The sequence below is a fragment of the Uloborus diversus genome, chromosome 1, assembly GCF_026930045.1.
Source record: "Uloborus diversus isolate 005 chromosome 1, Udiv.v.3.1, whole genome shotgun sequence".
NCBI lineage: Eukaryota > Metazoa > Arthropoda > Arachnida > Araneae > Uloboridae > Uloborus > Uloborus diversus.
In genome coordinates this window covers 24,537,813-24,559,917 of record NC_072731.1, presented here as the reverse complement: position 1 = coordinate 24,559,917, position 22,105 = coordinate 24,537,813, and the positions used below count along the sequence as shown (strand labels likewise).

Here is a 22,105-nt window from a genome sequence, read left to right as displayed (position 1 = left end):
TACCCCCTAATTAGGCAAAAACGTGAAATTTCAGCTTAATTAGTTAATTATGAAAAAACTAATTAAAAAATTAGAATTCGAGCTTCGAGGTTCACACCCCCGGGGAACGTTCGAATTTTGTGCCAAGTTTCAGGACTGTAGGCGCTATGGGGTCTTCTAGCCAACGGGTACAAGCAAAGATAGAAACAGACAAAGAAACAACATCACCTTTATATATATAGATAATACATTCAACAGAATAAATGTCACATCTCAGATTTTTGTCCTTTGGGTGCTTTCCAAAATTGATGTCAATTTTTGTCTACATTTTTACCCCTCCCTCCCATTTGCACAAAGTTTCACATTTCACCATCCCCTCTTGTCAGATGTCACGCTCTTTTTCATAAACATATTTTCATTAAAAAAATTGCGTGATGTCACACTTATTCTTACCCCCTCCTCTCACTCTCTCCCTTGTCACAAACTCACAGTTCCTCGAACCGCCCCCCCCCCCTTCTAAAGCGTGGCGCTGCACCATGACACCATTCGCGGACATCCCCTTTCACAGAATATTTCTAGAAAACGATAAAATTCCGTTTTTGTTGTCAATATCACACTAGATGTCGCTGCATTAATTTTCTTTCCACATTCCAACTGATGTAGAGGAATTTTACTTCCATTAAATGCCTGAACACGATTCAGAGAAAGATAAAAAGGCAAGACAGCTGGCTGTCGAATGCTATGCGTCGTGCATCATGATGGTGAAATTTTGCTTTATTTCACTTGCAATAAGTTGCATTTCATTATTTCGAGTGTCAGCGGTCATCATCAATCCGTGCCAGTTGGCAGACATTATGATGAATAATTTGAAGCTTAAAAAATCGTCTGCAGCTCAATGTGAGTAAAGGTTTTTTATTTCGCCTATAACATTTATTCTTGAAACATGCTTGCGACAAATTGAATTTTTGTGCAATCAATGATTGCGGTCAGGTTTTGGACGTTTTTTTTTTTCTTTGGACGTTCTTTTTTTAATGTCTCATTCAAAATTCATAACTTTGTCAAAACTCAAAAACAATAAACAATTTTAAAAAAACTACCGTAGCAGACTTTAAATATAGGCTCAAATGTAATTTAAAAAAAAACTTATTTTATTTCAATTTAAAAGTATAATTGTATTTAATGTAGCGATAACTTTTTGCTCACTGTAGTTTGAGTAATAAAACTGAAAGGAAAACTTTTTCTTAACAATTATAAGTTTTCCCCCATCACATAGCAGTGTTGCCAGATTGGGGGAAATTTCCCCATTTTGGGGAAATCTGGTGTTCTCTGGGGAAATTTTGGAGAAATGAGTTTTGAGGGGAATTTTTTGGGGAAAAATATTTTTCTTGGGGAAAACCTGGGGAAAGAAAAAACCTCAGGGAAAAAAGAATTTTTTTCCTGTTTAGATTCACGAAAAGAAGTAGTAGTTACATTGTTCGTATCAAATAGCGTCGCATCATGTGGAATATTATGTTACGGAATTCGAATTTTGTTCTGTGTCAGTAACTAGTTGATAAGTGAAACAGATAAAAATAAGTGATGAAGAACGTTCTTGGATAAATATATACCAAAATCATAGTTTAAATGTACATACAGAAGCAGAGTAGTAAATGCAAGCAGAAAAAAAAAAAAAGGCTATTTCTTAACTTTCAGTCAGGCGCTTGTATTTATGACTAGCGGCACCCACACGGCTTTGCTCGCAGTAGAAATTTAAGAAGTGTTTTGGTTCCCCTGTATATTTACATACAATGCATGATGAATTTCTCGCCAATTGGCTTGCCCACGTTACAGTTCCACGCTATGATACCTTGGTAATTTACTCGTCCATCTTATGATAATTTTGCTCGGGAAAATGTTCTTAAAATTGGAATAGAAAAAGAACGAAATCGAATTTTTGAAAAATCGCTTCGAGGTGCACAGCCCTATGCTACAAACTAATTTTGCGCCAAATTTCATGAAAATCGGCGGAACGGTCTAGGCACTGCGCGTCACAGAGATCCTGACAGACAGAGAGACTTTCAGCTTTATTATTAGTAAACATAAAGATAAAGAAAGATAAAGAAGACAAAAAAAAAAAAAAAAAGCGAAAATGGGAGAACAAAAAAGTTGGGGAATTTTATAAGAAAATTTGGCTATTTGGGGAAAAAAATTTTTTCAAAAGACAAAAATATTAAAGGAAGTCGATTCATTTTAAGAAAATATTAGTGGAAAAATAATTTTTGAATTTGGGGAATTTTGATAGAAAACATCGCTTTTTGGGGAAAAGTTGGAAGGGAATTGGGGAAATCTGGATTTGACCATCTGGCAACACTGTCACATAATGTGTGTGTGTAGAAAAAATTTAATATTTTTGTACTGTTTTTCCCCTAACAGTTTAGCGATGACAATACGTTACATATTTGGTTGCTTTTCATGTCATTAAATTCCTCCACTTTTTGAAAAAAAAATTTTTTTGTATGCATCATTGGTATTATATTTTTGATAGATAGATAACGGTGCGAACTAAAAACTGCCCCACTTGCAAAAATTCATTTTTCGGAATTTCTCGATAACCATAACTTTTGTCACATAAAAGCAAAAATCATGAATTTAACTGACAAAACTTACAGAACAGTTGGTCTTTTATTTCTCGAGAAATTTGTATAAAAATGTAAATTTTTGAACGTGTCCCAATCCCAATACTTTTGGCTGCATAGAGTATCTGAACATATGTGTTTTGTTTTTCAAGTTATTTAATGTAGGGGGAGGTGAGGCAAAGTGAAATAGCGGGCAAAGTGAAATGGTGAAATATTTACTCTGCTTATCTGGTACTATTTTACTAAGTTGTAGCACATGTAGTCTATTCCAGTCAGGAAAAAAATACCGCAAAACATTAAAACATTTGATAATAAGGGCTATTTTTAAAATTGTAATATTTTCTTGTAAGTCAAAAATTATTTTTGTTACTATGAAATGAAGTTTTTCTTTTTAACTCACTTTTAAATGTGGATTGAGACCTTTTAATATTCGGTGCAGTATTAATTTAGTTAATATTAAGCTTATTTGTATTTTAAATAATTTGCACAATTAGTCAAGTACATGCAGGGCAAAGTGAAATAATTTATTTTGTTTACTCAATCAATCATTTACTAAATCTCACGTTTTCATTTATTAACCAATTCAATTACATTCCTTCATTTAGTACTTTACTTATTTATTCAATGACTTATTTTCTTACTCACTCTTTTACTGGCTCATTGATTTTTCTTCATATATTAATTTATTTAATTATTCCCTTATTATTTCAGTATCTTTTCATTTATGTATTTAACTGTCTTTAAATGATTCATTTGATCACAAATATTTTTTACAATCGAATAAAAAATATTTCACTAGTAAAATACTTTATTTTTTTCACTTTGCCCCATAAAAAAAAGGGAAAATTTTTCACTTTTTATTTTTTTATTTATTTATTTATTTATTTATTTATTTATTTTTTTGTGGTTCTAATTTACTGCCAAAAAAAAAATCCTCTTTCAGTGCAAGTTAAAACAATTTTCTTTCTTTATGTGCTGCAATTTCCAAAACAAGTTTCCAATTTTTTCATTTTGAAAAAAAACTCAGTCATCCTAACTATTTCACTTTGCCCCACATTCCCCTACTTATAAATTGAGAAAAGCTCTGCATTCGATTCTTTACTTTCTTTTTTATTTCTTGGCATTTTAGGGGTTTGTTTGGCGAAATTTGCCAGTGGATTTAACACGGAGGCTGTGAATGGTCCGTACAAAGATGGAAGCTACGATTTTGGCATCTTTCAGGTATAAACGAATTTCGCTAAAAGCATACGCGCAATGAAACGGGCCTCGAAACTCTTTTCAAGTAGGGCATTATGATGCAAAATGAAATAGTTAAGATAACTTACCTTTTTTTTTAATGCACAAATTGAAAGTTTGTTTTGAAAATAACAGTAAACAAAGAAAAAAAATTGTATTTTAAAATTAAACTTGCAACGAAACCTTATTTTTCATTTTTAGCAGTAAATTTGTACCTTTAAAAAGTGGAAAACTTTCCATTTTTTAAACTTGTTTTTTTCATGGGACAGATTGAAAAATAAAATATTTTCTAAAGAAATACGTTCTCTAGTTGATTATTTAAAGTATTTTTATCAAATGAATGAGTAAATAACAGAATAAATAAATAATCTTTATCTTTAGTAATATAATTAAGTTGAAAGTCTATCTGTCTGGATATCGGGATCTCTGTACGCTCATAGCGCCTAGACTTTCGGCCGATTTTCTTGAACTTCGGCACAAAATTTTTTCGTAGCATGGGGGTGTGCACCTCTCGAAGCGATTTTTCTAAAATTCGATTTCGTTCTTTTTCTATTCAAATTTTAAGAACATTTTATCTAGTAAATTAATTATCATAACGTGTACGAACAAATTACCATAACGTGGACGAGCAAACCACTATATGTGATCACAAGCGAGTGAATGAACATAGCAAATTGGCGAGATACCAATCATCCATTATTTGTACATATACAGGCGAACCGAATAACCATTTATTTTTGTGTGTATGTATGTTCCCTATACAAATCCAAAGCTTAAGTCAAATCTCGACCAAATTTGGCAGTGGAGGTACTTGGGCACACGAGAAGAAACGTAGGGGGGGGGGGGGGGGGGGGGGGGGGGGGTTCGAACGCCACAAAAGTACCGAACCGTTCGAATTTGAAGACCCGAAAATGGCATTAAATAGCTTTTTCCACCCTAAATAATTATCCGATCAGTTCAATTTTGGCGCCATTCAAAAGCCCGCGAAAAATACCCGTTCATTTATTTCTTTAAAATCACCCGGAAAAAAAAAATAAAAAACACCATTAAGCCTAATGTAAAGGAAATTTTATGTCGAAAGTTTATCGTTTGCGCTATCTCATTTTAAATTAGCGTGAAAACAATTCGCAACTCCAACGAACTATAGGGGGCACTGAAGTCACTGTCTAATGGCGGACTTAAAAACTAAAACAAACGCACATGGTAAAGAAAAAAATGCTAAAAGTGTTGTGATTTTTGTTCGTACGTATGATTTTTTCGCTTTATTCTTTTTAAATTAATTTTCAAAGTCTTGTGGATATTCTGGCCCACGTAGAAAGAAATGAGAATTCAAGAAGCATTACTAAACGTCAAAGATTAATTCAAACTACGTAGTTCGTAGTTCTAAGCAGCTATTTCCACGATGTTGAATTCGATATTTATCAATTCTTGATAAAACTAAATAATAATTGTGGCCTGACAAGAATAACAATTAATGCTAGAAAATTCAATATGACATTACAAATTGTTATCGAAAGAAGATGATACTTCTTTGCCTTGCTTGGCTAGCGCTTATTGTTTTCCATTTGTAGCTGAGTTATTTCACTCGAATTCCCGAATCGGTTAATTTAAAAATTTTCTGCTTCAATTTTTCTAATTTCTGAGTTACGATTTAATTGTGTCATGTTATGCAAATCATCAACAAAATTCTCACGGATATATGGTGGTAGTTTTCTTTTCAGTTGATTGACCATTATTTCTTTTCACTTATCGAATTCTGTAATCTTACTACCATTTTATTCCACTCATGATAAAAATTAAAAATGGTTTAACTAAAAACGCGAAATCTCGCCAAGGCTACTTTGCTCGCACAATACTAAAACTATAACCCTAAACAAATTTGGCGAAACCTTTCAGCTGAGAATAAAAGGAATAAAGTAAATTCTTTCTCGGTGAAACATTTTTCATTTTGTTCTACGATAATATATTCAAGAAAATATTTTGCATACCGTCCATTCCAACTAAATGCTGCTGTAAAAGATGGTTAGTTAAATTAATTTAAGATTAAAAAAAGCTCATATTCTTACAAATTCATACAAAACAATAAAAAATTTTACCTTGTATAACGTTATCCAAGTTTGTTAATCCAGTTTTCGCTTTCACCATTTTCAATCAACTCATATTTTAGAAGGAAATAAGGAAAACTAACATTATTTTGAGAAGCTCGAGAATACTACTAAGGGACGAATTAATTTCTGTAGCTGAAAGCAAACTAAGACTCATCGATTGCGTTAATAAATACTCAGAACAAACTACCTGTGTTTACGTCAACAGACACACGTGGAACGCAACGTGGCAATGTTTTAGTTTCATCGGCAGTTTTGTAAATCACCGCAAGGTAGCGTATTCGAGCGTTGGAGTTCCGAATTCAGAAGGTTGCCACTTTATTTTTTCTCGACTGTGACAAAATAAAATTTTGTTTTTGTTTTGAGGATAAAAATATACCCTTTAGGTTATTATTTGGCGATTTATCTTCTTTCTTTTGAATTTTAGGCGTTGCGTTATTCGAAAATCTTTGATTTGCCGCTTTCTTTAAGAATGATTATTTTGACGGGAAATTCGCAATATTTTTTTTCTCTAATTGAAGCCTGATTGTTGAACATGCGTCACTTGGCCTAACTTTTATTTTCGAGGTAGACCGTGCAAGTCGGGCAATGCAGCTAGTAATAGAATAAGTAAGAGAACTGAACTATTTTACTTTGACAAATTTCGCCCTGCATATGCCTGACAAATTGCATTAAGCAGTTTAAACAATAAAAATATGACTACTATTATCTAAATAAGTTCTGCACTGGACATCGCAGATCTCATTTAATGCTTAAAATACAGTAGTACCTCCTGTAAGGGACACCTCCGAATAAGGGACACCTCTATTTAAGGGACACTTTTGCTGGTCCCAGTCCCTTTGAATAGAGACTCCAATGTATTTACCTCTCATTAAGGGACACTCTATTTAAGGGACACTCAAAGAAACGAAAAAACAAAAATTAATGCATAAATGGATAAAAAATATTGAATTTTCTAGAATTCAAGTTCCACTTTTTCTGAACAAACTAACTGGGGAATAATGGTATAGGTTTCAAAACATGAACAAAGAAAAAGTACTATTATCACACTAAAATGTTAGCTGAAAACTACTCCCAAATGCTTTCCCCATTCATGTGGGTTCAGCACTGATAACTTGAGCACCGCCCTTGACATTTTCTATTCATAACAGGAAAGTGCATACTATTGCTCTAGAAGGGGCAAGGGGTGAAATTATATGCAAGGTGTTTCTTACAAAGTGTGGATCTGGATTACTTCCAGGGCCCGATCAAGACAAACTGATGCCCAGGTCCTGAGTAAAAATTGGTGCCCCCCCCCCCATGAGAAAATCAGCACAATTTCAAAGTCAATGTTTTATACTAGAAACCTAATACACTAGAAACCTACACATTACTACAAAAACCTGGTATTTGAATACCAAACACTTGATACTCAACATACTAATCATAGTTAAAATTGCCTCACCTTAAGGTGAAAATGAATTAAAAAACATTTTAAAACTGTAAAAATAGCAAAAAAAAAAAAAAAAAAAAACTAATTCTGACATTAAGCTTTAAAAAGGCTTTGGCTTTAACAGAGGCAAATGTGTCGATCACATCATCGAAATCTAATTTTGGTGTCACAGAATTTTCAATGGTCAATAAGAAAAACGCCTGTAAATTATCCTGAGAAACGCAGCTTCTCAAACGATTTTTGATTCTTTTCAAAGCTGAAAAGGAACGTTCACTTTAACAGAAAAAAAAAGGAAGGAAGGAAGTTAATTTAGGCTATTTTAGTGCCCCTAAATGTGTGGTGTCCAGGTCCGCGGACCCGCCGGACCGTGCGTTAATCAGGCCCTGATTACTTCTGGTTGATTTTGCTTTTGTTCTCACCCTCACTCATACTCATCTTTTAAATTCTTATCTCAAGTTTTGAGAATGCCTTTGAAAAAGCTCCACAGGTGTCTCAGAATGTACACTGGTGTATTCAACTCTAAGCAGATTTCACTAGCAAGTCAGGGGGGAGGGGTGTTGTTCAGAAGAGTTTGATAAGGTTTCTTATGAGAAGGAAAAGGCTGTATGCATAGAATGTTGCTTACTAACAATCAAGAATGGAGAAGGCAGGGATTATCTTGACTGATTGGCCCAGTCACTATTCTAAAAGGCTAAATTTAGATTCGGTAGGAAAAAGGAGATTTTTTGCTTTTAATGTCCTGTCACCAGTCAGGTAGGTCATATAGAGCTCTGTTGCTGAGAGGAATTTGTTTAGTTTTCAAGCTTTAATTCTAGCCATGGCTTCTAAAAGAAAAAGATTAACTTTGAAAGAAAAGATTGAAGTAATAAATGTGGCAGAAAATGAAAAACTAAGCTTAAGGGATTTAGGTGAGAAATTTAAAATAAGTAAAAACCAAGTAAGTAATGTGCTAAAGGAAAAAGAAGAAATAAAAAGATTGTGGATTACAAATTCAAATGAAAATTCTAAAACTGTTAAGTTTAGGAAAACTGAAGGAGAAGATATTGATCAAATAGTTTTTAAATGGTTTTCGGCTATTAGAGGAAAGAACATTCCAGTTAGTGGAGTACTGTTGCAAGAAAAGGCGAAAGAAGTTGCCGAAAGTTTAGGATTGCAGAACTTTAAGGCCTCTAATGGATGGCTGGAGAAGTTTAAACTACGTCATAATGTTACTTTTAAAAATGTTTGTGGGGAAGAAAAATCTGTAGATTTGCAGTGTGTTACAGAATGGCTGGAAATATTGACAGAAATTTGTGAAGGTTATGAAGCTAAGGACATATACAATGCTGATGAAACTGGACTGTTTTTCAGAGTTTTGCCAAATAAAACCTTATGTTTTAAAGGAGAAAAGTGTTCTGGCGGAAAAAGTTCTAAAGAACGGTTAACTGTGTTACTCTGCTGTAACTCGGAAGGAGAATTTGAAGTACCACTTGTAATTGGTAAGGCAAAAAAACCTAGATGTTTCAAAAACATTAACCCAAAAACCTTATCAGTTCAGTGGTATTTCAACAGAAAGGCATGGATGACTCAAAATATAATGATAGAATGGCTAACTGCTCTTGATGACAAAATGTGCAAAACAAATAGGAAGATTTTGTTATTTCTTGACAATTGTAGAGCACATCCACAAAATTTAAAATTGAAGGCTGTGAAATTGGTATTTTTTCCACCAAATGCTACATCTGTGTTGCAGCCTTTAGACCAAGGCATTATTCAAAACTTTAAAGTTGGATATAGGAAATTGTTTTTAAGGCATGTTATTTCGCAAGCTTCCAGTGAAAACAGTGCTCAGCTCGCAAAGCCTGTGAATGTATTGAATGCAATCCAGTGGATCACTAAAGCGGTTTCCTCAATATCCAAAAGTTGCGTTCAGAACTGTTTTAAAAAAGCAGGCTTTAAAATCCAAGGTGTAATAGTCAATGAAAGTAACAACGAAGAAAATGAACTCTCCGAACTTGCTTGAGTCACTGGCTGTGATATTCCGATTAACGATTATATAGCGATAGATGAAAATTTATGCACTGATGACACCAATGAGGATATCACTGCTTTCATCTCTGAGAAAATTGAAGATGCAGGAGGAAGTCTTCCAGAGGATCTTGAAAGTAGTGAGGAAGAAGAAGAGCCAGAAGAAGATTGCAAAATCAAAAATGAAAGTGATGCTTTAAGACATATCACACAGTTGCAAAAGTTTATGTTGATAAATGATGACAGTGAAGGACTCGGACTCATTAGCGACTTTAGTATACATGTACAGAAAAATGCGTCTAAATTACGTGCTGCAAAACAAACCCTTGTAACAGATTACTTTAAATAAATATCTGTAAGTACTTTTCATCACTAAATTTTTGCTAAAATTAATTTTTTCTAAATAAATAACTTAAAATTCAAAATATTTTCAAACTTTATTTAATACTAGCGTTACCCGGACGACTTAGCCTGTACTAGAAAATTAAAAGGGCATTTTAAAAATTATTATTGTATAACGTTAATGCTCTATTTAATGTTTGGAAATCTTGATTTTTGTACCTCCGAATAAGGGACACCTCTATTTAAGGGACAAAATTTCTGGTCCCCTTCGTGTCCCTTATTGGGAGGTTCTACTGTAGTAATTACAAAAACTATCATTTTACTATAACAAAACTTATTTTTGATAAATCACAAAATATTACAATACTGTAATATTTTGTGATTACAGTAATGTTAAAAACATGTTTCAAATTTTGAAAATAATTTGATTACTATATTCCTTGATCTTTCGAATTATTTACTTTTTGACTGGAATTGACTATATGTTTCAAAACATTGATAAAATAGTGATAATTCTAAGCACATATTTAATTTGCATGCACAATACTAGACATCCCAGAGATTGCAGTTTCGTTCTAGTTTGGACTCATCAGTCTGGAATAGTCAATGACAGGTGCTCTGCGCGAGTTTGGCTAGTTTATTAAGAAATTTTATTTCTTTCAAGTCAGAATTTTTCCAAACTGTTGTTTTAAGCACGACTTTTCAAGTTTTTAAAGTGATAAGGAACGACTACTGGAACATTTTAATGGTATGGGATTTTTTTTAATACGAGAAATTGTCTATTACTTTTTGAGACAGTAAACTTTAAATTTGATTTCTCTAACTAAATCTATGGTTTTGTGTGTGTGTGTGTGTGTTTTTGAGCAATCACGATTGTTTATTGTTCTCACTTGACTGTTTTGAGGCCCTATCATTTTATTTTCCCGCCAGCACCCTCTGCAGCATCACCGTCAACCGGCCGCCTCACGATGCTACTCCTCTAGCGAAACCCGTCTCCAGGTTACGTCAATATCCTACACACACACACACACGCATACATTCACGCACGTACACACACAAACAGAAACACATACACACCCCTACACACATACACAAACACATACACACAACTACCCACACACTCATGCCTGCACGCAGACACAAACACATAAGCCTACACACACATACACATCCCCCCCGCACACAAACATTCATACACACAACTACCCACACACTCATACCTGCACACAGACATAAACACACATGCCTACATACACATACCCCTCCCCCACACACGCCTACATACACACACAATGGTTCGGTTCAACTCGAACATTGAAGGCAAGGCGGTAGTAGGGGAATAATGAGAGTTCTGCAACAGGAGGCGGTGGCGCTAGTATGCATCTACAATCCGCCTCCCCCTCCCACTCTTCCTCCCACCGCCTCCTCCACTTCCTCCCCACCCCCTCCCGGCCTTGGGGTTGACCCTCCCCACGATCGGGGCCGCCGCGAGAACCCGTAGAAGGTGACGAGGGTTTTTCCCGCGTTTTAGATATTTTCCCGCGTTTTTGTACTTAGAATATTTTCCGTGATTTTTTCTTTGTAACGAAGGTTTTCACAAAAATAATTAATTAAAAGATGATGGTCCCACCAACCAACCAGGTGTATTAAATACACCCTATCAACCTTTTTTTTTTTTTCATTTAGGTCTTAGACTATTTTCCAGTCTTTTGATCTTCAATTATTTTCCTACATATTTGAACTTTGAATATTTTCCGCGAATTTAATTATTTTTATTTTTACAGAGTATCGGAGTTGGGAATCGAACACCCAAACTTTGATTTATTCACGTATTTCCATCTTTTTTCATTTTTACAGCTTAATTTATTTTTCCGCCTTTCGAACTTCACAGTTTTCAGAATTAGTTTGTTTTCACGTATTTCGAACTTTGTCATTTTTTCTTTGTAACCATTTACGAGGGTATTTTCGCGCATTTTGTCGTTTTTTTCGCGCGTTTTCGAACTTTGTCATTTTTTTTTGTAACCTTTTAAGAGGATATTTTCGCGCATTTATATTCCCCCCCCCCTCCCCCGCGTTTTCGGACTTCGTCACCTTTTTCTCATAATCTTTTACGAGGATATTTTCGCGCGTTTTTAGATATTTTGCCGCGAATTTTATTTATTTTCGGTCATACTGGACTTAGTTGTTTTTTCTCACAAACTTTTACGAGGATATTTTCACGCGTTTTGATTTATTTTCAAGCATTTTAGAGTTCGAGGATTATTTTACCGTTTTAGTCTTAGACTATTCTAAAGTCTTTTAATCTTTGATTATTTTCTCACTCTCTTAGTCTTTCACTATTTTTAATCATTTCAGACTTTGAATATTTTTCACAAGTTAGATTTTTCTTTCATGCATTTTTGGACTGGAAATTTTTTCACATCCATACATTTAGGATTTCGATTATTTTTTTCTAGTTAGGTCTTTGACTATTTTAAAGCTCTTTTGTCTATTTTTAGCAATTTGTAGACTTAGTTTATTTTTATACCTTTTGATTTCTAATTACTTTTGCATCTTTTATTCATTTACAAGTGTACTCGACTTTATCATTTTTCCAACTTAAACTATTTTTTTCATCATTTAGGAGTTCAATTGTATTTTCATACATATTTACACTTAAAATATTTTTCGAAATTTGATTTTCTTTTTCATGCAATTCAAACTTTATCATTTTTACAACTTTGATTCTTTGCACGAATTTCAAAACTTGCAATCAATTTACTGTTAGTAGTAATTAACACTTATCATTAACAAATTTTCACGAATTTTAAAAATCAACTTAATTAATTTTTTCCAGTAAGCAAATTTCGCACTCAAGTTACATTTCATCACTACATATGCTTTTCAAGAGTTTCATTTAATTTATCACATTTTATTTAATCAACTCTAATAATTATTTTTTGATTAATATTTAACTTAGTCATTTTATCGTATTACTTTATTTATTTTTTCATACAAGCACTCTTGTTAGAATAAAACAAAATTTTCAACTTTCATGAATTTGAATCACTTTGACTATTTCATTTTCCCAATAATATTTTATTTTACTTTAACATATTCTCACGCGTTTTACTATTTATCATTCATTTACCAAAGTGATGAAAAATGTTCCCGCTATTATATTCAAAATACAACTCTTTCAATATAGTTATTTTCCAAGACGAAAGTTAACAAGTTTTTTCTAAATTATTACTTTACAGCCAACTAATTTCATTAACAGAGTTTTCAATACAATTTATGAATTTCAGTTTTATTTATTAATTTTTCATTCGCATGCAAATAAATTCAAAGTCGCATATTTCATTCAAGTCGGCTTCAATTTTGTATAACTGAAGAAGCTTCCAACAAAATACTCCCACATCACAACCAAGACTTACAAAAGATATTTTTACAAAATTTCATATCATTTCAAGAATATACACACTCATATAAAATCCCCAACAGAATAAAATAAAAAGTTTGCTTAACACAATTTTAGACCTATCACAAGTACTATATTTGCTCCTTTTTAAGAATTTTCATTAAACTTCGAATTAATTTAATACTAGTTCATGATCAACATAAACAGATAGGAACAGACACATACAATCTTCGTGAAAAAAAAAAAAAAAAAAAAAAAAACCGGAATCAATAGTAAATTTATCATACGAAGAAAAAAATATTTTAAAGTCAAAAATCCAACCTTTGTAGGAAAAGACTCCTCCAATACTTATGCATTGATGCATTATTGAAGATAATGAATAATATTACAAAATATGCGTCGATTTTAAATTTAACAACGGCATAAAATGTAATATTATCCAAACTTCATTTCCATGCCTTCCTAGAATGTTCTGACTGCAACCAACACTCTCTTCACTAAGCGTCCATCCACATCGAAAGCACAATGGATAATGAAAGATGAAACATAGGCTTATCTCAGATTTTATCTTATCATAGTGAGTCATGGAATTCACGTGGTAAGATTTCAACTCAATACTAACGGTTGTAAACACATGTGACCTCTTTTATCGCCCAAAAACTTAATTAAAGAAGATACATCGATTTAAATCTTTATTTGAAACTAATTTCCTAATTAATTTCAAAACCACTGTCGACGATTTATTTATTTTTTATTTTTTCCCGAACTTGAACTGTCTACAAAGTTATTCTATTCTATTCGTTTCTCATGCACACACACACACACACACACACACACACACACACACACACACACACTTAAAGACTTAATTTTTTCTATTCGCAATCAGTCCACCATAACATTTCACATTTTGAAAAAGACCATAGTTATTACTTTTTTAAATTGAGTTGTTTTCCAATGATTATTTCACTGTGGAGATTATTTTCAATGCGTTCTTATTCTTTTAATAGTTTTCATCAATTAAGCATTACAATTATTTATTCTTCCAAAAACATAGCGATTTTCACATTTCCAAAACATATTTCTAGTGATTTTATTTTTACAACAGCGAATTCAATTTCCTTAGAAATTTTCGAATGTATTTTGTCATATTAAAACGAATGCAATATTCAAGTTATACATATGTACATGGTATAGCAATCAACCTTGAATGAATAATTGCAGGTCTTAACATATAAAAAAAATTTCAAGTTGTAAGAATATTTTTTTTTTTTTGTTTCAAAACAATATTTTTTCAAACTTGTAATATTTTTCTACTTAGAAAATGAAATCAAATATTTTTTTTCTTCAATTATATAAAATGTTTTTAAGAATTAATTTCTCAAACTTGTAATGTATTTCCACTAATTAAAAAAAATCAATTTTTTTTTTCAATCATATAAAAATAAATTTTTAATCTTACAAAAATAATTTTTTCCGCAAAAATATTTTTTTTCAAAACAAAAAATAATATTTTTATAACATATTATTTTTTTTCTTTTCAATCTTTTTTCACAAAACTATTTTTTTTTTTTTTCATTTTTTTTCAAACTTACAAAAATAAATTTAATCAACTGAATCTTCAAACAGAATGATTTAATTAATTTTAAAACTAACAATCACTTTACTTTTTGTATTAATAACAACTATTGTTAATCCATTTACTCTTTGCACTCTCAGTATTAATTAGCACACATGCATTACAAATAATAGTAATGTTTAAGATACTTATAAATCATTTACTCAAGCTTTCAAATATCCAATTATCATGTTATTGTTCAATCATGTGAGGGAACTTGTAATGAAACTTTACTCATCAATCGAAATTATAAGCGAAAATATCACATTTTTAGCAATTAATATAATCATACAATTAACTTTGAATTTAAGAAAAATAAAAACTATTATACACTTAGTAACACATAGGTCGAAATGGTTTACGATCAGGTGAGTGTCTTTTATCAATTGAGAGAACAACATAGTTGAGAAAGAGCGCTCACATTTCATATTAGAATTTATAAGTCTTTAAGGTATTTCTCCAATATTGAATTCAGTATTAATACGTATGAATTTCAACATGTGAATGTGACTGTATATTATTTTTCAACCCATTAACTTGTTTAAGGTTCACTATCATAATTTTCAACTTTTTCTTAGCATATGTTGAAATATTTTATGTGTGTCAATCTATTGAAATATCACAAAAATCATATTCTCACTCAAACTTTATTACAATACCATACAGTGAAACAAACAAAATACAGCCATTCTAAAGCTTGCTTACAAGAAAACGCATGTAGAAATTTATGAAAGATTAATTTCAAAGCACAAATCATCAACTATATACAACGCAAAGCAACAAAACAAGTTTAACTGCCTTAAAGGATAACAGATACATTTTGAAGGATAGAGGTAATTCATTTATAAAACTTATTAATTTACTACTTAGCTAAAGGTGCGTATTTCGCAGTCTGAACTTCCACATTGACAATATGATCCAACGTCCACCCAGATCCAAGTTGTATAAACACCTCTAAGGCGTTTTCAACCTGACCAATAGCATCATTCAAATGTTCTAAGATAGTGTCCTTAACAAGTTCTATTCGCATTACACTTCTAAAATAAGAAGTAATCAAATTATCATCATCATCACCAACATGACGACTCAGCACTGCCTTCATTACTATGCACCATTTAATGCTTCGTTTTTCATCTATTTCATCCTCCAATATTTGAATAATTTGGAGTCTTAACTCATCAAAACACATTTTTATGTCTTGAGAATTTTTAGGAGCAGGTGTTACAAACTCCGTAGCAAAAACACCGAATGTAGTTTGTCGAGTAGGTTTTAATCTCTTTGGGACATAAGTTTTCACTGTAACTTGCTTCACTACACTATGCATAACACGAACGTGATGCAAAAGGGTAGATTTACTAGCAAGCACTTTTTCCGCACTGATCACATGTATAGCTTCGTCCATGTATCAGTATATGCCTTTTCAAACTATCCTCTCGTTTAAACTTTCTGTCACATTTCGAACATGCAAAGGTGGTAGTAGAATTATGAATCTTCAAATGACGATTCAAAGCAGATTTCCACTTGAATGACTTTCCACATTCTTGACATATGAATGAGGGACCATGCTCCTTAATATGTAGATTCAAATGCTTTCTTTCATCGAATAGCATGTCGCACTTTTCACATCTATAAGACTTCTTTCTAGAATGTATCTTTTGATGACTTCTCAAAGTAGACTCACGCCCAAAGGAAGCATTACATTTCATACAACAAAATGGTTTCATTCCTGAATGAGTCTTAAGATGTTGATTCAAATTTGAATTTGAACTAAATTGCTTCCCACATGAAGCACATACCTGTAAAAGATATAAAGGAAAAATAAATCAAAAATTATCAGAAACTTTTTTTTATTTAAGTCAATTCTATCATTGAAAATAGCATTTAAAACACTAGCACATATGAAGTTTCGTGCTATATACTTTCTCAACATCATTTCATCATCTAAATTTAAACTCAAATGAAATGTAAATAAATACATAAAACGTGAAAACAAAACTCCTGTTTACATCATATTCAATTCTTTTAATAAGACAAGAATCCGAAAGTTGAAATTTTATAAAAGTTCATTTAAAAATACAGTACACAATATCGTTTACTGTTCCGCTACCAAAATTCCGCATGTACAATTTTTCCACTAAACTAACAAGCTTCTTTAGAATATTAAAGTAAGATGCTTATCAAATAAGCGCAAACCTTCAAGTAAGCACATTCTATGAAAATATTAATCAATTTTCATGAAATGATTATTTCGTACTCACACTTTTGAAATAGAAAAATTGGTGAAATCTTTACCCAAAATCATTTATTATATTATTTTCATACTGCTTGAGCCCTCAAATATTTCAACAAAAGAATTATCACATAACACACTCAAAAATAAATACTTACATGTGATGATAAAACATCTTCACGACTCACACCACCATCAACAATATTCGAGTTTTCCCTATGATTTTCCATTAGAAAAGCTCTAAAGAAATTCGAAACACCAAGTTAAAATTTTCAACTGTTCGAAAAAGTTTTTCGATAGAAGTTAACTTCAGCACAGAAAACCTCCCGTCACGATCGGAATGGAATCCAAACCACCAAATGATCTTTCGAAGTAACCACATCAAATTTATACTTTCGAAGGATGCGTTAAACAAAAAGGTGAAATTATCAACCAATGAGAATGCTAAATGAAATGGATGAGAGAACCAATGAGCTTAATGCATCTGTTTGAATACAATCCTTTCACAACAGTAAAAAATAAAACAAAATTAATAAATAAATAAAGATAAATTCAATCCATATGTGACCATCAAGATCTTTCTCAAAATTTGTCGAAGACTACTCTGAGTGGAGTTGAGTTGTTTTTCTCAAAATTTAAGTTTGAAAAGTTTTGATGTTGAGAAAGTATATAGCACGAAACTTCATATGTGCTAGTGTTTTAAATGCTATTTTCAATGATAGAATTGACTTAAATAAAAAAAAGTTTCTGATAATTTTTGATTTATTTTTCCTTTATATCTTTTACAGGTATGTGCTTCATGTGGGAAGCAATTTAGTTCAAATTCAAATTTGAATCAACATCTTAAGACTCATTCAGGAATGAAACCATTTTGTTGTATGAAATGTAATGCTTCCTTTGGGCGTGAGTCTACTTTGAGAAGTCATCAAAAGATACATTCTAGAAAGAAGTCTTATAGATGTGAAAAGTGCGACATGCTATTCGATGAAAGAAAGCATTTGAATCTACATATTAAGGAGCATGGTCCCTCATTCATATGTCAAGAATGTGGAAAGTCATTCAAGTGGAAATCTGCTTTGAATCGTCATTTGAAGATTCATAATTCTACTACCACCTTTGCATGTTCGAAATGTGACAGAAAGTTTAAACGAGAGGATAGTTTGAAAAGGCATATACTGATACATGGACGAAGCTATACATGTGATCAGTGCGGAAAAAGTGCTTGCTAGTAAATCTACCCTTTTGCATCACGTTCGTGTTATGCATAGTGTAGTGAAGCAAGTTACAGTGAAAACTTATGTCCCAAAGAGATTAAAACCTACTCGACAAACTACATTCGGTGTTTTTGCTACGGAGTTTGTAACACCTGCTCCTAAAAATTCTCAAGACATAAAAATGTGTTTTGATGAGTTAAGACTCCAAATTATTCAAATATTGGAGGATGAAATAGATGAAAAACGAAGCATTAAATGGTGCATAGTAATGAAGGCAGTGCTGCGTCGTCATGTTGGTGATGATGATGATAATTTGATTACTTCTTATTTTAGAAGTGTAATGCGAATAGAACTTGTTAAGGACACTATCTTAGAACATTTGAATGATGCTATTGGTCAGGTTGAAAACGCCTTAGAGGTGTTTATACAACTTGGATCTGGGTGGACGTTGGATCATATTGTCAATGTGGAAGTTCAGACTGCGAAATACGCACCTTTAGCTAAGTAGTAAATTAATAAGTTTTATAAATGAATTACCTCTATCCTTCAAAATGTATCTGTTATCCTTTAAGGCAGTTAAACTTGTTTTGTTGCTTTGCGTTGTATATAGTTGATGATTTGTGCTTTGAAATTAATCTTTCATAAATTTCTACATGCGTTTTCTTGTAAGCAAGCTTTAGAATGGCTGTATTTTGTTTGTTTCACTGTATGGTATTGTAATAAAGTTTGAGTGAGAATATGATTTTTGTGATATTTCAATAGATTGACACACATAAAATATTTCAACATATGCTAAGAAAAAGTTGAAAATTATGATAGTGAACCTTAAACAAGTTAATGGGTTGAAAAATAATATACAGTCACATTCACATGTTGAAATTCATACGTATTAATACTGAATTCAATATTGGAGAAATACCTTAAAGACTTATAAATTCTAATATGAAATGTTAGCGCTCTTTCTCAACTATGTTGTTCTCTCAATTGATAAAAGACACTCACCTGATCGTAAACCATTTCGACCTATGTGTTACTAAGTGTATAATAGTTTTTATTTTTCTTAAATTCAAAGTTAATTGTATGATTATATTAATTGCTAAAAATGTGATATTTTCGCTTATAATTTCGATTGATGAGTAAAGTTTCATTACAAGTTCCCTCACATGATTGAACAATAACATGATAATTGGATATTTGAAAGCTTGAGTAAATGATTTATAAGTATCTTAAACATTACTATTATTTGTAATGCATGTGTGCTAATTAATACTGAGAGTGCAAAGAGTAAATGGATTAACAATAGTTGTTATTAATACAAAAAGTAAAGTGATTGCTAGTTTTAAAATTAATTAAATCATTCTGTTTGAAGATTCAGTTGATTAAATTTATTTTTGTAAGTTTGAAAAAAAAAATGAAAAAAAAAAAAAATAGTTTTGTGAAAAAAGATTGAAAAGAAAAAAAAATAATATGTTATAAAAATATTATTTTTTGTTTTGAAAAAAAAATATTTTTGCGGAAAAAATTATTTTTGTAAGATTAAAAATTTATTTTTATATGATTGAAAAAAAAAATTGATTTTTTTTAATTAGTGGAAATACATTACAAGTTTGAGAAATTAATTCTTAAAAACATTTTATATAATTGAAGAAAAAAAAATATTTGATTTCATTTTCTAAGTAGAAAAATATTACAAGTTTGAAAAAATATTGTTTTGAAACAAAAAAAAAAAAAAAAAAATAATCTTACAACTTGAAATTTTTTTTATATGTTAAGACCTGCAATTATTCATTCAAGGTTGATTGCTACACCATGTACATATGTATAACTTGAATATTGCATTCGTTTTAATATGACAAAATACATTCGAAAATTTCTAAGGAAATTGAATTCGCTGTTGTAAAAATAAAATCACTAGAAATATGTTTTGGAAATGTGAAAATCGCTATGTTTTTGGAAGAATAAATAATTGTAATGCTTAATTGATGAAAACTATTAAAAGAATAAGAACGCATTGAAAATAATCTCCACAGTGAAATAATCATTGGAAAACAACTCAATTTAAAAAAGTAATAACTATGGTCTTTTTCAAAATGTGAAATGTTATGGTGGACTGATTGCGAATAGAAAAAATTAAGTGTGTGTGTGTCTGTGTGTGTGTGTGTGTGTGTGTGTGTGTGTGTGTGTGTGTGTGTGTGTGTGCATGAGAAACGAATAGAATAGAATAACTTTGTAGACAGTTCAAGTTCGGGAAAAAATAAAAAAATAAATAAATCGTCGACAGTGGTTTTGAAATTAATTAGGAAATTAGTTTCAAATAAAGATTTAAATCGATGTATCTTCTTTAATTAAGTTTTTGGGCGATAAAAGAGGTCACATGTGTTTACAGCCGTTAGTATTGAGTTGAAATCTTACCACGTGAATTCCATGACTCACTATGATAAGATAAAATCTGAGATAAGCCTATGTTTCATCTTTCATTATCCATTGTGCTTTCGATGTGGATGGACGCTTAGCGAAGAGAGTGTTGGTTGCAGTCAGAACATTCTAGGAAGGCATGGAAATGAAGTTTGGATAATATTACATTTTATGCCGTTGTTAAATTTAAAATCGACGCATATTTTGTAATATTATTCATTATCTTCAATAATGCATCAATGCATAAGTATTGGAGGAGTCTTTTCCTACAAAGGTTGGATTTTTGACTTTAAAATATTTTTTTCTTCGTATGATAAATTTACTATTGATTCCGGTTTTTTTTTTTTTTTTTTTTTTTTTTCACGAAGATTGTATGTGTCTGTTCCTATCTGTTTATGTTGATCATGAACTAGTATTAAATTAATTCGAAGTTTAATGAAAATTCTTAAAAAGGAGCAAATATAGTACTTGTGATAGGTCTAAAATTGTGTTAAGCAAACTTTTTATTTTATTCTGTTGGGGATTTTATATGAGTGTGTATATTCTTGAAATGATATGAAATTTTGTAAAAATATCTTTTGTAAGTCTTGGTTGTGATGTGGGAGTATTTTGTTGGAAGCTTCTTCAGTTATACAAAATTGAAGCCGACTTGAATGAAATATGCGACTTTGAATTTATTTGCATGCGAATGAAAAATTAATAAATAAAACTGAAATTCATAAATTGTATTGAAAACTCTGTTAATGAAATTAGTTGGCTGTAAAGTAATAATTTAGAAAAAACTTGTTAACTTTCGTCTTGGAAAATAACTATATTGAAAGAGTTGTATTTTGAATATAATAGCGGGAACATTTTTCATCACTTTGGTAAATGAATGATAAATAGTAAAACGCGTGAGAATATGTTAAAGTAAAATAAAATATTATTGGGAAAATGAAATAGTCAAAGTGATTCAAATTCATGAAAGTTGAAAATTTTGTTTTATTCTAACAAGAGTGCTTGTATGAAAAAATAAATAAAGTAATACGATAAAATGACTAAGTTAAATATTAATCAAAAAATAATTATTAGAGTTGATTAAATAAAATGTGATAAATTAAATGAAACTCTTGAAAAGCATATGTAGTGATGAAATGTAACTTGAGTGCGAAATTTGCTTACTGGAAAAAATTAATTAAGTTGATTTTTAAAATTCGTGAAAATTTGTTAATGATAAGTGTTAATTACTACTAACAGTAAATTGATTGCAAGTTTTGAAATTCGTGCAAAGAATCAAAGTTGTAAAAATGATAAAGTTTGAATTGCATGAAAAAGAAAATCAAAATTCGAAAAATATTTTAAGTGTAAATATGTATGAAAATACAATTGAACTCCTAAATGATGAAAAAAATAGTTTAAGTTGGAAAAATGATAAAGTCGAGTACACTTGTAAATGAATAAAAGATGCAAAAGTAATTAGAAATCAAAAGGTATAAAAATAAAACTAAGTCTACAAATTGCTAAAAATAGACA

General features: G+C 31.1%; 1 protein-coding gene across 1 annotated transcript in view; it reads left to right on the top strand.

Moving 5' to 3' along the window:
- The first annotated feature begins 686 nt into the window (after window positions 1-686).
- Window positions 687-22,105, top strand: part of LOC129234487 (lysozyme C-like) — a 311,328-nt gene continuing 289,909 nt past the window's right edge. The window contains exons 1-2 of the mRNA XM_054868485.1: window positions 687-876; window positions 3,724-3,815. Of these exons, the coding sequence (XP_054724460.1) occupies window positions 735-876; window positions 3,724-3,815 (234 nt within the window). The 5' untranslated portion in view covers window positions 687-734. The remainder of the gene's footprint in view (window positions 877-3,723; window positions 3,816-22,105) is intronic.